The 15,615-nt window shown below is 35.8% G+C and overlaps 1 protein-coding gene across 3 annotated transcripts in view; it reads right to left on the reverse strand.

Annotated features, from left to right (window-relative positions):
* acoxl (acyl-CoA oxidase-like) overlaps nt 1-15,615 on the reverse strand; it is a 72,741-nt gene that overhangs the window by 24,228 nt on the left and 32,898 nt on the right. For all 3 annotated transcript variants that reach the window (XM_048203889.1, XM_048203888.1, XM_048203887.1), the window contains 4 exons: nt 12,001-12,110; nt 10,310-10,421; nt 7,760-7,847; nt 3,769-3,839 (listed from right to left, as the gene is read on the reverse strand). In XM_048203889.1, coding sequence (XP_048059846.1) covers nt 3,769-3,839; nt 7,760-7,847; nt 10,310-10,421; nt 12,001-12,110 — 381 coding nt within the window. The remainder of the gene's footprint in view (nt 1-3,768; nt 3,840-7,759; nt 7,848-10,309; nt 10,422-12,000; nt 12,111-15,615) is intronic.

The following is a 15,615-nucleotide window of genomic DNA, read 5'->3' on the forward strand; positions in this document are numbered from 1 at the left end:
CCAAATTAGAAATCTAAAACAACAATTTTAAAGAGAAATATTAGAGGATTTCGATATAAGAGAAGAGGAGCTTGAGTTTTTTTGAACCGCGAGAGGCGTCTAAACTTCTTAAATACTCCTACATCATATGTCATATTATTAATTATAGTTAATAAAGTTTTAAACAGAGATATTTTTCTTACAAAATCCCATCGCTTCTCTTCAGAAGGTCTTTATTAACCCCCTGGAGTCATATGGATTATATTTATGATGGATGGATGCACTTTTTTGGGTTTCAAAATCCCCATTCTAGGGCTGCGACTAACGATTATTTTGCTAATCGATGAGTTGGCCGATTTTTTTTTCGATTAATCGGATTTTTAAAAAAAATCCTAATTTTATTTAAAAACACAGTATCACGTCCTACACAATGTACTTCAAACACATGTGCCAGTTGAATGCTATGAAAACACACAGTGCTTAATTTATTAGAATGCCTGTCATAATTAAGAGAGAACACAAATATTTTAGGATTCTATCAAAAACTTGTTTAAAGCTAAAAATGGTATTGGCATTTATTAGAAAAATAACAAACCAAAACAACTAAATAGTTTCTAAATAATATTCACACATAATATAAAAAACAGTCTCTGTTCTTATTGACTGTAATTGGTCATCTGAAAAAAACAAAAAACAACAACTATGAGGTGTTTTACTTTTTCCTGCTGTTCTTGTAAAACAGTAAAATCAAAAATTCATGAATAACAAAAATACATATATTGTAGCTTTAGAAATACTGCTGTAACTAAAGAGCTTACACATACTGGTGGATTAATCATTACAGAAACATGAAAAATGATTTTATTAATCACCAATACTGATAGTTTAGGACAGCTGTGGCACAAACCTTACATTGGGTATCAGATGTCTAATAACTTTAATTCAATTCAATTCACATTTATTTGTATAGTGCTTTTCATGATACATATCATTTCAAAGCAGCTTTACAGAGAATGCATGTCAACATTACAATTTAAAGAATGCAGTTAGCTAATAATGCAATAATTTAAGCAATTAATTTACAATCACTGTTAGCAGTTTAATTGAAGGTAGAAACAATGAGCTCCTGGAAATAATCCATTGCATATTAACAATAAATAGGATATATAGAAATTTAGCACTGTATATAGTGAATATAGTTTAAATCTCTACTCTACATTAAAAATAGAAGATAGTAATAAAGATGATTTTCATTATCGATTATTATCGATTTTATCGAATAGTTGTTGCAGCCCTACCCCATTCACTCCCATTATAAAGCTTGGAAAGCAGGATATTTAAAAAAAAATTCCGATTGTGTTCATCTGAAAGATGAACCTAGAATGGCTTGAGCGTGAGTAAATCATGGTATAATTTTCATTTTTGGGTGAACTATCCCTTTAAAAGGACAAAAAACATACAACTCATACAATATATTTCTTTTTCTGAAGCCGCATTATAGGTTTTTGTGAGAAACACATCAAATTTAACACATTATAAACTAACTCATACAAGTTTCCGACGTATTATGGTAAAATTCTGACATTATTTACATTTTCATGTCACTTATTTGTAACACATTTCATGCACATAATGCAACATTTTCAGGATATTCAATGAGAAAAGAGCTGTGAAGTTCACTGTGCACCTAAAAATGTTTCACAAGCAAAACCAGCGATTGTTTTTTTTTGTCTCTGTTTATGAAAACAATCTCTTTTTTTTGCAAGTGCATCAAAGAACCCTTTTGCTTGCCCCTTTTTTCCACTTGCATCAAACAGTTTTCTTTTCTTTTTTGGATTCTGAAACTAGCAGGGCATTGTTAGTTGGTTTCCGCGGGTGTTCTAAGTGGTTTCTGGGGCGTTGCTATGCCATTGCTAAGGTGTTGTAGGTCAGGCGTATTTAATTAAAATTCCAAGAGGTCTGATCTCAAGATATTTCCTTCCCAGCGGAGGTCCGGACAATACCTTTTTGGAATAGTTATATATATTTCCATCCAGTAGCACTTTGTAAAAGAACCAAAATAGTCATCAAAAAAAGCCAAAAAGAATTAATATTTCATCAGATGAGCACAACTGGATATAAATATTAAAAGGTAAGATCAGATGATTTATCAGGCTATTATTATTTTTACATTTAGATACCCATGTATGACATGTGGCTGATAAAAGGTTTGTAAAAGGTGTGTAAATTTTAGCGGCATCTATTGGTGAGGTTGCGAATTGCAACCAACGGCTCAGTCCGCCGCTTGCCCCTCCCTTTCGAAGCACAGAGAAGCTACGGTGGCCGACACAGGACAAAGATCATCGTCTGAGACAGCAGAGAGTAGTTTGTCAATCAAACGTGCTCTGTAGAGCAGTTTGTCCATTTAGGGCTGCTGTAGAAACATGGCGGCGCAAAATGGCGACTTTGATGTAAGGGGACCCGCGGTTTATGTAGAAAGAAATGATTCAATCTAAGGAAATAAAAACATAACGGTTCATTATGTATGGTCTTTATACATAGTTGTGGATCATATATTGCAATAGATCCTCCTAAATATTGAATCTTTAAAATAAGTATGTACTAAAATCAAACTAACAACGTACATAATATTCAAAATGCTCTCATTATGAGCAAAAAACAAAGTTAACTCAAAGTTTTAATTGACTTTCTTTATATCTACAAATAATTTTCCCAATAACATTTATTATCAGGACGTTTTCTGAACAGGGAACTTTTTTTTTAATTTTTTTTATTAAAATTGGGTAAATGGTATTTTTATGTAAAGGATTTAATTAATAAAAGGATTAAAAGCTATTTAAGGGAATGAGGAGAAGTAAAAGTAATTGTATTTGTCAACTACTCAAAAATATCTGCAAATAATATTGTATTTTAAAGTATGCAAAATGTCTCTTGCATTGTCACATTCAGTTACGAACATGAATTATGCACATCAAAACAGCGAAATCTGATTTAAAAAACTTTAAATTGCAAAAATTGCATCATTTTCTAGTATATCAAGAGTTGTCAAATATTAAACATTTACATGCTTATATTTTACCAGGCATTCTTTCACTTCTGACTGGCTGTTGCATTCAACAGAACATGTCTGTGATTGGCAAAAGCACGTTGTAAAAAGTAACCTTTGATGCAAAGGGTGAAAATATAAATATAATGCTGTAATATGTATGCACTTTTCACGATTAGGTAATTAAGCTCTATGAGAAAGACAAGGTAACAAAACACTCGCCCCTGATGCTGATTAATAGTGTAGATGAAAAAGAGGATGCTTGTTCTAAGGCGTTATCGTGTGGTTCCTAAGGTGTTCTAAGATGGTTGAAAAAAGTTGAAAAAAGTAAAAAGATGCCACTTAGAAGTGTGCGGGTTTAAGGGTGGCCTGTTTTGACCACCCAGAACACCAAAGGATTGTGCTGATGAGTTTTGCATGGGAAGCACCACTCACATTTTTTCTTGTAAAATATAAAATTGCTTCATTATGCTGTCCCTTTACACTAATTCACACAAACTGCATCAAAAGGGATGCAGCTTGTTCTGCAGCCTGCATTTTCCAAACACGTGGTCAAGAGCGGAATCCTCTGAAATCTCCCTGCGACGATGAAAAGCACAGCTTATTGTTTTTTGAGTGGGCACGAGGCTGTTGTTGCTTCTGAGAACTTTCCATTGGAACCGGCTGATGAGTCAAAAGATTAAAAAAAAAAAAGAGTGTCATGTGCCGCGGCAGACAGAGCAGAGAGCGCGCTTCACACGTACCTTGGTTAGCAAGGCATGGTCCTCTTTGATATGGCACTCTTGAATGGCGAGAGCAAACTGCTCCAAGGTCACTGCAGAAACAAAATAAAATGTTATTAATGAGATGTATGAGACATTTTTTTCCCCTGAGAACCAAGTTATTAGCATCAAAAAACTTTAAAGGGGTCCTTGATTATGATTTCACTTTTTTTAACTTTAGTTAGTGTGTAATGTTGCTGTTTGATCATAAACAACATCTGCAAAGTTACGACACTCAAAGTTCAATGCAAAAGGAGATATTTCTGTATTTACTTTTACAGAAATTGCTGCTTAAAGGATTAGTTCACTTTCAAATAAAACTTTCCTGATAATTTACTCACCTCCATGTCATCCAAGATGTTCATGTCTTTCATTCTTCAGTGGAAAAGAAATGAAGGTTTTTGAGGAAAACATTCCAGGATTTTTCTCCTTATAGTGGACTTCAATTGGCCCAAAACAGGTCAAAATTACAGTTTCAGTGCAGCTTCAAAGGACTTTAAACAATACCAGACGAGGAATAAGGGAATAACCATCAGCCAATTTCTAAAAAAACTAAAAATAAAAATGTATGTGCTTTATAAACACAAATGATCGCCTTGCACGTGCTTCTGCTTTCCGTATTCTTCAAAAAGCTTACGCTGTATGTCCTACGCCTTCCCTATTCTACTTACATAATGAATGCGGCGGCAATTTCGTTTTTTCCGTAAGTTGAATAGGGAAGAAGAATACGGAAAGCGGAAGCACGTGCAAGGCGATCATTTGTGTTTATAAAGCACATACGTTTTTATTTTTAGTTTTTTTAGAAATTGGCTGATGGTTATTCCCTTATTCCTCGTCTGGTATTGTTTAAAGTCCTTTGAAGCTGCACTGAAACTGTAATTTTGACCTGTTTTGGGCCAATTGAAGTCCACTATATGGAGAAAAATCCTGGAATGTTTTCCTCAAAAACCTTCATTTCTTTTCCACTGAAGAAAGAAAGACATGAACATCTTGGATGACATGAAGGTGAGCAAATGATCAGGAAATTTTAATTTGAAAGTGAACTAATCCTTTACGGACTACAATGAGCTTCTTCCCGGGTTAGTGACATCACAATCCCCAAAATTTACATAAACCCCGCCCCCAAGAACACTCAACAAAGGGGGCGGGGCCATGTTGGGCTGCTTTAGAGAAGAGGAAGAGTTGTTTTTGTAAATGCCGTCATTTTACGCCGGACTGCTTCACAAACGAGGGTCAATTCAACACAAAAGATGAACATGACGGCACATGCTAGTGGATGAGTTGAATCAACTCCACAGCAACTACATCAATTTATCCACTAACCATTCAGAAACGTCTAAAAGTTGTAACTTCTTCCTGAGTCTCTCCATCAGTGTCGGTTTGAACAATGTAAGGCTGAACACTTTCCTCATTTTGGCTGCGTGAGATTCTCCAGCTTTGTTGTTGTTGAGCTGTTAAAGCTCCGCCCTCTTCTGGAAAGCGGAGCTCATTTGCATTTAAAGGGACACACACAAAAACGGCGTGTTTTTGCTCACACCCAAATAGGAGCAAATTTGACAAGCTATAATAAATGATCTGTGGGGGATTTTGAGCTGAAACTTCACACACACATTTTGGGGATCTTATATTACATCATGTAAAAGTGGCATTAAAGGTCCCCTTTTAAAAGTGAAATTTAGTTTTTCAGACTATTTTTCACCGTCTGTGCCTTTAAGAAACACTCCTTTCACATGTGAAATGAGAAGCAGCGCTTTGATGCACCAAAGTCTGCTTTATATCCACTTGAAAGAGGAAAGATTAATATCTTAAATTCAGCTAACGTGAATTTTGCAACTAACAAACCGTACCAAAAAGGTGATGATAACTAAAAGGTGGGACTTTCAATCCTACAGCCACATTATTGAGAATAAATGCTTATTCATCTGTTTGATCATTCATAATGGAGGAAGTCTTGAGTTTTGAAATTAACAGTACATCTCTTTTATCTCGAAATATGAAGTAAAATTTGATTGCTCATAATTTGAGCCGTTATATTTGCATGTTTTCTAATTGAAAGAGAATTTTTTTTTCCCCCCCATGAATGGACAACAATGCTTGAATTTACAGCGCATGTGACTCTATATGTCTTTTTTCTGTGATCTGTGGCTGCTACTACGTGTTACAATCATATGTGTTAATTCAGTATTAATATCATAAATGAAAGCCCAGACTGAAACACTCGTATAAGGTGTGAATAAAAGCTGCTCATCTCAATGTTATCAGCCTCATCTCAGAGAAAATTAGCGCATGATCTCTCTGTGTGTATAAGTGTGTGGGAGGAGGGTGAGAGAATGGAAATTTGCTATCAGGGGAGGAAAATATATCTTGACACACAAACCCATGCACACACACACACACACACACACACACTGAGCATGTGGAAATACTCTAGAACATCAGACGCTCAGAATGCACAACACTTCTCTTGCTTATGAGTGTAAGAGTGAATCAGAAAGTCAAAGGGAAGTTGAACAGAGACTTTAATGATCAAAGACGTGTGGTGAGTTTATAATCTGCACGGGCACATGAATCAACTACTCTGAACCTCAAAATGTTTAAAAATGCACATGCACTGCACTGTTTTTGGTTTGTTTAAGTGTTAAAATAATGAAAAATAGTGTTTGCAACAACATCCTCTCTGCAACAACAACAAAAAAAGGTTTTTTTCTTAATGAGTTTTAAATTAGAAATTATTTTCCAGGACAAATATGTCAAAATACTTACATTTACGTCAAGCAACACTGCTTAAGATAAAAATGTGAGTTTGTTTATGTCTTATAAAATGTATTTGAATTAATTTAATCATTATATTTGTTTTTAAAAAATACTATAAAAACATTGTTTTAATTAATTTAGAGAAATAGCTAGTCTCAAGGATTTTTAGACATTTCAGCTGGAGAATAAGACCAAAATACTCATTAAGAATAGGCTTTTTTTGCAATGCTGGCATCCTAAGTTTATTAATGCATTTAGAAATGTCATTTAAGTTCAAGATAAAATCATCTGGCAGTTCCTGGCAAAGTTTTCTAAATATTTTTGAGGCTACGAACAAAATTACAGTAACCAAAGTGTGAAAAAAGGTATTTGGACACTTGAGTCACATTTAAAAATGTCATCTGCTAACCAATTTTCTCAGAACTAACTTCCCGTTTCTAAGCCATAACTAGCTTTTCTGCAACGCTGGTCTTTTAGTGAAATGTTTAGCTTAATAAGTGTGCCTGTGCTGTTCTTCCTTGAAATAAATGATTCTTGGTTTCTTAACTAATGCAATGACATTTTTAGAGGATTAGTTCACTTCTGAAATAAAATTTCCTGATAATTTACTCAGCCCCATGTCATCCAAGATGTTTATGTCTTTCTTTCTTCAGTGGAAAAGAAATGACGGTTTTTGAGGAAAATGTTTTTCCTCCTACATCACACGTGACCTTTCCAACATGATTACGTCATGCGTGGAGCATCACAGAGCAGTGCAAGATGAGCATTTGTGGTTAAAAAGTATATAATGTTTATTTTTTTAGAAAATGTCTGATGGTTTCTCTAGATAAGACTCTTATTCCTCGTCTGGGATCATGTAGAGCTCTTTGAAGCTGCACTGAAACTGACATTTGGACATTCAACCCGTTGAACCCCAGTGAAGTCCACTTTATGGAGAAAAATCCTGGAATGTTTTCCTCATTTCTTTTCGACTGAAGAAAGAAAGACATGAACATCTTGGATGACATGGAGGTGAGAAAATTATCAGGAAATTTTAATTCAGAAGTGAACTAATCCTTTAAGTGTGGCTTTTTGGGATCACTGTACACATGACATCCCAACATCCTTGAAAGTTTTTAATGAGATTGTGCATGTGAAAAAGTACATTTGCAGACATTCAAGCAAACATAAGTAACGGATGAACTATAAATAATATAAATAAACTTCCCCTTTCTCTCACCTTTGTGTATGTGTGCCATTGCCAAAGTGGTCACGTGATGTAAACAAGAGTTCCAGGCCATAAAAAACTCATCTTTGTTTTTCTCTACCTGTTCAGGGGAATAAATAGCATTGAATACAATTTGTTACAATTTATTTATACTGGAAAACTAAGCAAATATATATATAGATGACTGGTGTTGCTTAAATGCTCTCTAGAATAGCAAATCATGGCTGTGACGTATCAACTGTGTACTGACTAATTTCTTTTCATGGCCCAAAATGATTGAAATTTGATTGAAACTGCATTTTTTTGTGTTGATTTGCAGCAAAAAAATTGGTGCTTAATTGCTGAAATCAGTTATAGTCTTGACCAATTAGAAATTCTCTTTCCTTTTAAAAATCTTTTCTATGTAATCTGATGTGTGTCGAAGTCCTGGTGCTCCATTCAGCAGGATCCATTTGTTTGTGCTCAGAATTATGGATTTTGATTGGCTAATATAGCTTTTCCCCACTAAGGTTAACTGTTTTTGCCGAACAATTGCAGAGATAAAACAGAAATGCAAGATTTCACAAATAATGCATTCAATTCGCATTAATTCTTGCAATCGCAAGATTGTGAAATCCTGGAGGGTCTGTTTGAGGTGTCCGATTCAAACTTCCTGTTTCAATAGAAAATAAGTCAACAAGTGTTTTTATAGGGTCTATAACATCAGGTTTGCTGAAGAGGTTTCTCAGAAATGATGATGACCCAGCTAAAAGGTAATGTTCTCAGAAGGTTCTGGAAAGGTTCTCTCAAAGTTATGAACAAACATTAGTTGACTTCTGAATTAAAATTTCCTGATAATTTACTGTCATTCAAGATATTCATGTCTTTCTTTCTTCAGTGGAAAAGAAATGAAGGTTTTTGAGGAAAACATTCCAGGATTTTTCTCCATATAGTGGACTTCACTGGGGTTCAACGGGTTGAAGGTCCAAATGTCAGTTTCAGTGCAGCTTCAAAGAGCTCTACATGATCCCAGACGAGGAATAAGAGTCTTATCTAGAGAAACCACCATCATTTTATAAAATTATACACTTTTTAACCACAAATGCTCGTTTTGCACTGCTCTGTGATGCTCCACGCATGACGTAATCATGTTGGAAAGGTCACATGTGACGTAAGCGGAAGTACTGCACAGTAGGGCGAAAAACACCATCTCATTTTCTCCTCCAATTTCAAAATAGTCTGACATTGTTGTTTTTGACTTAGTCTTTGTACGTTCGCTTCGTAGACACTGGATCGGTACTTCCGCCACCTTTCCAACATGATTATGTAATGTGTGGCACATCGCAGAATCATTTGTGGTTAAAAAAAATATCATTTTTATCATTTTTATTTAGAAAATGGCCGATGGTTTCTCTAGATAAGACTCTTATTCCTCGTCTGGGATCATGTAGAGCTCTTTGAAGCTGCACTGAAACTGACATTTGGACCTTCAACCCGTTGAACCCCAGTGAAGTCCACTATATGGAGAAAAATCCTGGAATGTTTTCCTCAAAAACCTTCATTTCTTTTCAACTGAAGAAAGAAAGACATGAACATCTTGGATGACATGGAGGAGAGTAAATTATCAGGAAATTTTAATTCTGAAGTGAACTAATCCTTTAATAATGTTCTCAAAACATTAGCACAAACACATTTTATACATTGTTCATGAAAGGTTTTTTCTGGACGTTCACCTAACATTTTTTTAAATGAATGTGAGAAGAACATTCAAAAGTGACGTTCCCATAATGTTTGAAGAATGATAAAATGCAACGTTAGAAAAAACATTTTTAATGACTTCTTTATAGGGCTGGGGCGATTCACCTATCTCCGATTCGATACCATCATGAAACTTGGGTGCCGATACGATATGTATTGCGAGTTTTTTTCCAAAAGCAGTACTACATTCTCTTGAATAAATGATTCAATGACAAACACATTTTTTAACAGTCATTTGTCGCCACCTAGTGGCGAAACAATGTAAACGAGTCAGTCATTATTTGAAGCGCCGTTTTCAAAAGGTGATAACTATTTTTACTGCTACCGCAGACATCAGTGTTTATATCTGAACTATAAACATTTATCCCAGTACTTCTACGATCATTTGAACTATTGTATCACAGAAATAATGACCACCACAAATAAATAGCAATGTATGGGAAACACTGCAATTGACTTTGCGATGCATTTTGCTTTTTTTTGAAGCGCTGGGTAGTCTCACATCGCTTTCTCTCGTCCGCTTGAACGGGATATTATGTCACGTGACGCGCATCGATAACGACACCAGGGTTGCCAGGTTTTTACAACCAAACCCGCCCAATTGCTACTCAAAACCCTATTGCGTTTGGAACAATCGACAACAAAACAACAAAAGCAAAAAATATTGATTTAATTTATAATATTTATCATTCTATTGGCACTTCATAGCCAATAAAAGTTTAGTCAAAGCATTTCACAGCTACTCACAACTGCTATAGATCTCGTCACCCGCGCTGCCTTAAAATAAGCAGCGGTTACACACACGGAGGAAACAGAGCGACTGACCTTCGTGTAAAGTCGACTTGCTAGACTGCGCTGTAACACCCTTTCCCTGTAGCTCACCGCTTTCAGCAGGAACATTAGGTCTCCTACTTTGTCCATGCTGAAGCCAAGAACGCTAGATAAACAAGGAAATAGCCAACAGAAATACAGATTAACTCAGTCAAACAAAGAGATACTGTACAAAATCACCGAACCACTATCAGAATCAACTCTAGACAAATAAAAGCTGATTTTATTCAGCCTTTGACGGCCGACTGAAAATCTCTGCTTTGGTTAATATGTTATGAATAGCGGGCCTGAAAACCATTTTACACCTATCAAATTTTCCTCTTAGGTAAAATTGCTAAATTGGTGACCCAATTGTGAGTGTAAACACAACCGAGGGTAGACGGTTCCTTAGGGGTTAACCATCTGTGTGTGGCTTTTGATAGCTTTTGATATAAAAAAAATTGCTTTTTTTCCGTTTTTTCTTTTTTTTTTTTTATTATTATTAAACTGTGTTTTTATTAAAATGTGTCTCTCATCGTGTCCTAACCAGACCCGATGCCACGACATGAGATAAAAGGAATCTTTTCCATGTTAATCGGAGTAACCATTAGTATCCTAACTAGCCGCGATATGCGATTATATTTTAGAAAGTTTAAATTTTTCTGCGACGTCATGGCTGGAACAACAACACAAAGTATGATAATGATCATCTCAGATGCTGTTTATGTGCTTTATTTAATGTTAAAAGCATCTAATGTGAGTTTGAATATCTTTTTGTGTGTCTTTTATAGCCGTACTGAAAGCAACAATGGACAATTGGCCGTGATTTTTGATTGACTTAATAGTTGCATCCCGTCTGGTGTGGACGCTGGACAGACAAATTGCTTGTCACTGAAATCTTATCTCATCGCGTCTGGTTACGATACGGTGTAAAGATAAATAAAATCTATCTTAGCTAATGCTGTAATCTATATACAGGGAGCCCTTTTCTGTAAGGTTACAATTAACAACAGATCCCAAACTATTACATTCAGTTGCTATTTATTTTTAGATATAATAATCAACACTCAAAAAACAAAACAAAACAAAAAAACATGTAAATCGCACATAAGGCAGGTTTCGCATTAACTTCTATTTCTAATTATACAGGACAGGTAACTTTCTACTCCAAATCATTTTTGAAATATAATAACTTACACAGCGGCTTTCATAAGTTGTTTTCATGACAAATTCAATTAAACATATATTAAATAATCAAGACGTCACTAACAGGTAAATATAATGAATATATAAGCTGCATATATTGAGTGAAATGCTGAACTAACATGCTGTGGACACTAAATGACTTGCCTGAGGTAAATGTAATGCTATGCGAGATATTATTCTTAATCTGTTTTTATTGATATCTTTCCACTGTTGAAACACTGGTTGAGAGATTACATGTAAACATACCAATCAATCATCTTATCTTCTTCTGCACTTTTTCCTGGTAGCAAACATTGTTGCATTACTGCACGCCCCCTTCTGGATTGGAGTGTGGATCGCCTGTGACCGACTGTATTCGTCGTGTGACTGCATGCACAGAATCGTGATTCTATCTATCTATCTATCTATCTATCTATCTATCTATCTATCTATCTATCTATCTATCTATCCATCCATCCATCCATCCATCCATCCATCCATCCATCCATCGCACCTCTTACCTGGTTCTAAGGCTGTCTGATACTGAGCTGGTCCAGTTTCTAATCAGTCCCATCACCAAGTTGTTCCCCATCTGTTTGGTGTACTGGGTTAGCAGCTCTCGTACCACAACCTGCACACACACAACAACATAAGACTGAATTAAAGACAAGCTGAAGGGTAAAAAAATCTGCTTAGGGACATATAAGTAAAAATATCACACATGTGTCCTTGCAAAGTGCATTTAATTGGGCTTTTGACAGATGCATTAAAGGTGCCCTAGATTATGTTTTTAAAAGATGTAATATAAGTCTAAGGTGTCCCCTGAATGTGTCTGTGAAGTTTCAGCTCAAAATACCCCAATAGATTTTTTTTTATTAATTTTTTTAACTGCCTATTTTGGGGCATCATTATAAACGCGCCGATTTATGCTGCGGCCCCTTTAAATCCCGTGCTCTCCGCCCCCGAGCTCGCGCTTGCCTTAAACAGTGCCGTAACAAAGTTCACACAGCTAATATAACCCTCAAAATGGATCTTTACAAAGTGTTCGTCATGCATGCGTCGGATTATGTGAGTATTGTATACTGTTATATTGTTTAAATTTGATTCTGAATGAATTTGAGGCTGTGCTCCGTGGCTAACGGCTAATGCTACACTGTTGGAGAGATTTATAAAGAATGAAGTTGTGTTTATGAATTATACAGACTGCAAGTGTTTAAAAATGAAAATAGCGACGGCTCTTGTCTCCGTGAATACAGTAAGAAACGATGGTAACTTTAACCACATTTAACAGTACATTAGCAACATGCTAACGAAACATTTAGAAAGTCAATTTACAAATATCACTAAAAATATCATGATATCATGGATCATGTCAGTTATTATCGCTTCATCTGCCATTTTTCGCTGTTGTTCTTGCTTGCTTACCTAGTCTGATGATTCAGACGTTGATCCAGACGTTTTGCCCTTGTCTAATGCCTTTCATAATGATAATGTTGGAAACGTGGGCTGGCATATGCAAATATTGGGGGCGTACACCCCGACTGTTGCGTAACATTCGGTGTTATGTTGAGATTCGCCTGTTCTTCTGAGGTCTTTTAAACAAATGAGATTTACATAAGAAGGAGGAAACAATGGAGTTTGAGACTCACTGTATGTCATTTCCATGTACTGAACTCTTGTTATTCAACTATGGCAAGTTTAAATTCAATTTTTCATTTGAGGGCACCTTTAATATAATTTGTTTTCGCACTTAAGTATGTTCTTTTAAAGGGGACCTAATGCCTCTTTCACAAGATGTAATATAAGTCCCCAGAATGTGTCTGTGAAGTTTCAGCTCAAAATCCCCCACAGATCATTTATTATAGCTTGTCAAATTTGCCCCTATTTGGGTGTGAGCAAAAACACGCCGTTTCTGTGTGTGTCCCTTTAAATGCAAATGAGCTGCTGCTCCCGCCCCCTTTCCAGAAGAGGGCGGAGCTTTAACAGCTCAACAACAACAAAGCTGGAGAATGTCACGCAGCCAAAATGACGAAAGTGTTCAGCCTTACATTGTTCAAACCGGAGTCGACACTGATGGAGAGACTCAGGAAGAAGTTACAACTTTTAGACGTTTCTGAATGGTTAGTGGATAAATTTATTAGCAGTCTGTATCCTACATACACTACGTTACTGTAACTCCTGTTCGAACCACCCGCTCTAAGTGGGACTTGAACCCGGGTCCACGGCATGGGAGGCGGGCACTCTAACAAGGAGGCTAAAGACCGCAGAGCTCTTATTAGCTGGCCTCCGTTACATTATTCCACCCTGTCTTGAGCATAAAGGAGTCTCCTAAAGGTCAGAACGTCCCTACAGTCATTAGCGTTCCTCGAGGGATCCCACAATCAACAAAACATTGCTCTCTAAACAGCGTAAACTAAACGCATGACTCTAGAGAGTAAATGACTCATTGCGTCATAATCATTGTGTATGTTTCTGCCCTACATATGCCAAAACCTAAAATAACCTCATCTACTCCTACAAGCATACTGTAAAACAATCTTCTCAAAGTAACTGAATTGGACACACTCTTTCAGGCCGCAGCCAAAACGTAACAGTGTGCCGGTCATGTGTATGAAATTTGGAGCTAAATGCTAATTTCCTTCATGACAGGTGACACTAAAATCTCTTAATAACTTCATTAGACTGAAGTCCTACGGAAAAGTCCCCACAACCGATCTGACAGCGGGAATGAGAAATAAAGAGAGGGTCTTGGTTTAAGTGGCTGGCAAAGCCTCTCACGGTTCTTGTGACTTTAGTTTAATCAATCCCAGCACCCTCTATTTTCACATGCCCCAATATGACCTTCAGCATTGGTTAATCATTTGTTGTTAGCCTAAAGCACTTAATCAAATCAGAGTCCTTACAAATTTAGTCAAAAACCTTTTGAATTATTCTTTGAAACAGCAAAACTGCAGCATTATGATATTAAAGTAATAGTCAAAGGCAGCAGTCTACATCTTAAAAAGAGAATTTAGTTATACATCCATGCTTTCTATGATTCAAAGGGGTCATATCATGAGGCATTTATTTGATTTGCAACATAAAAAGAGGCTGATGTACTTTGAATAATATACTGTAACCTTCAGAGCTCAAAACATGCAGTCCAAAAAGAGCATCTAGTGAAACTAAGCTGTGTAAATGTGCCATCAACTGCAACTTTCTGATTCAGATGCATTAACAAATGACTGCGCACATTTATGACGTCTATTCTATTCCTGGCTGTGCATCACACTTACATGCTTTCTTTTTCTAATGATCACAGCTTTAGAAAAGAGTGTCCCAAATAAAAAAAAAAAAAACAAGTCGTGTCATTCTATTCCTATGACTTTCTTTCTGATCATAAAATACTTGCGATTCCGACTTTATATCTCGCAATTCTGACTTTATAACTCACAATTCTGACTTTATATCTCTCAATTCTGACTTTATAACTCGCAATTCTTAATTTATTACTCACAATTCTGACTTTATATCTCTCAATTCTGACTTTATAACTCGCAATTCTTAATTTATTACTCACAATTCTGACTTTATATCACTCAATTCTGACTTTATATCACGCGATTACGACTTTATATCTCTCAATTCTGACTTTATATCTCGCAATTCTGACTTTATAACTCGCAATTCTTAATTTATTACTCACAATTCTGACTTTATATCACTCAATTCTGACTTTATATCACGCGATTCCGACTTTATATCTCGCAATTCTGACTTTATATCAAGTAATTCTGACTTTATATCTCACAATTCTGACTTTATAACTCGCAATTCTGACTTTATAACTCGCAATTCTGACTTTATATCTCTCAATTCTGACTTTATATCTCTCAATTCTGACTTTATAACTCACAATTCTGACTTTATAACTCGCAATTCTGACTTTATAACTCGCAATTCTGACTTTATATCTCTCAATTCTGACTTTATATCTCCCAATTCTGACTTTATAACTCACAATTCTGACTTTATATCTCTCAATTCTGACTTTATATCACGCGATTCCGACTTTATATCTCGCAATTCTGACTTTATATCAAGTAATTCTGACTTTATATCTCTCAATTCTGACTTTATAACTCACAATTCTGACT

The sequence above is a fragment of the Megalobrama amblycephala genome, linkage group LG10 (assembly GCF_018812025.1).
Source record: "Megalobrama amblycephala isolate DHTTF-2021 linkage group LG10, ASM1881202v1, whole genome shotgun sequence".
Lineage (NCBI taxonomy): Eukaryota > Metazoa > Chordata > Actinopteri > Cypriniformes > Xenocyprididae > Megalobrama > Megalobrama amblycephala.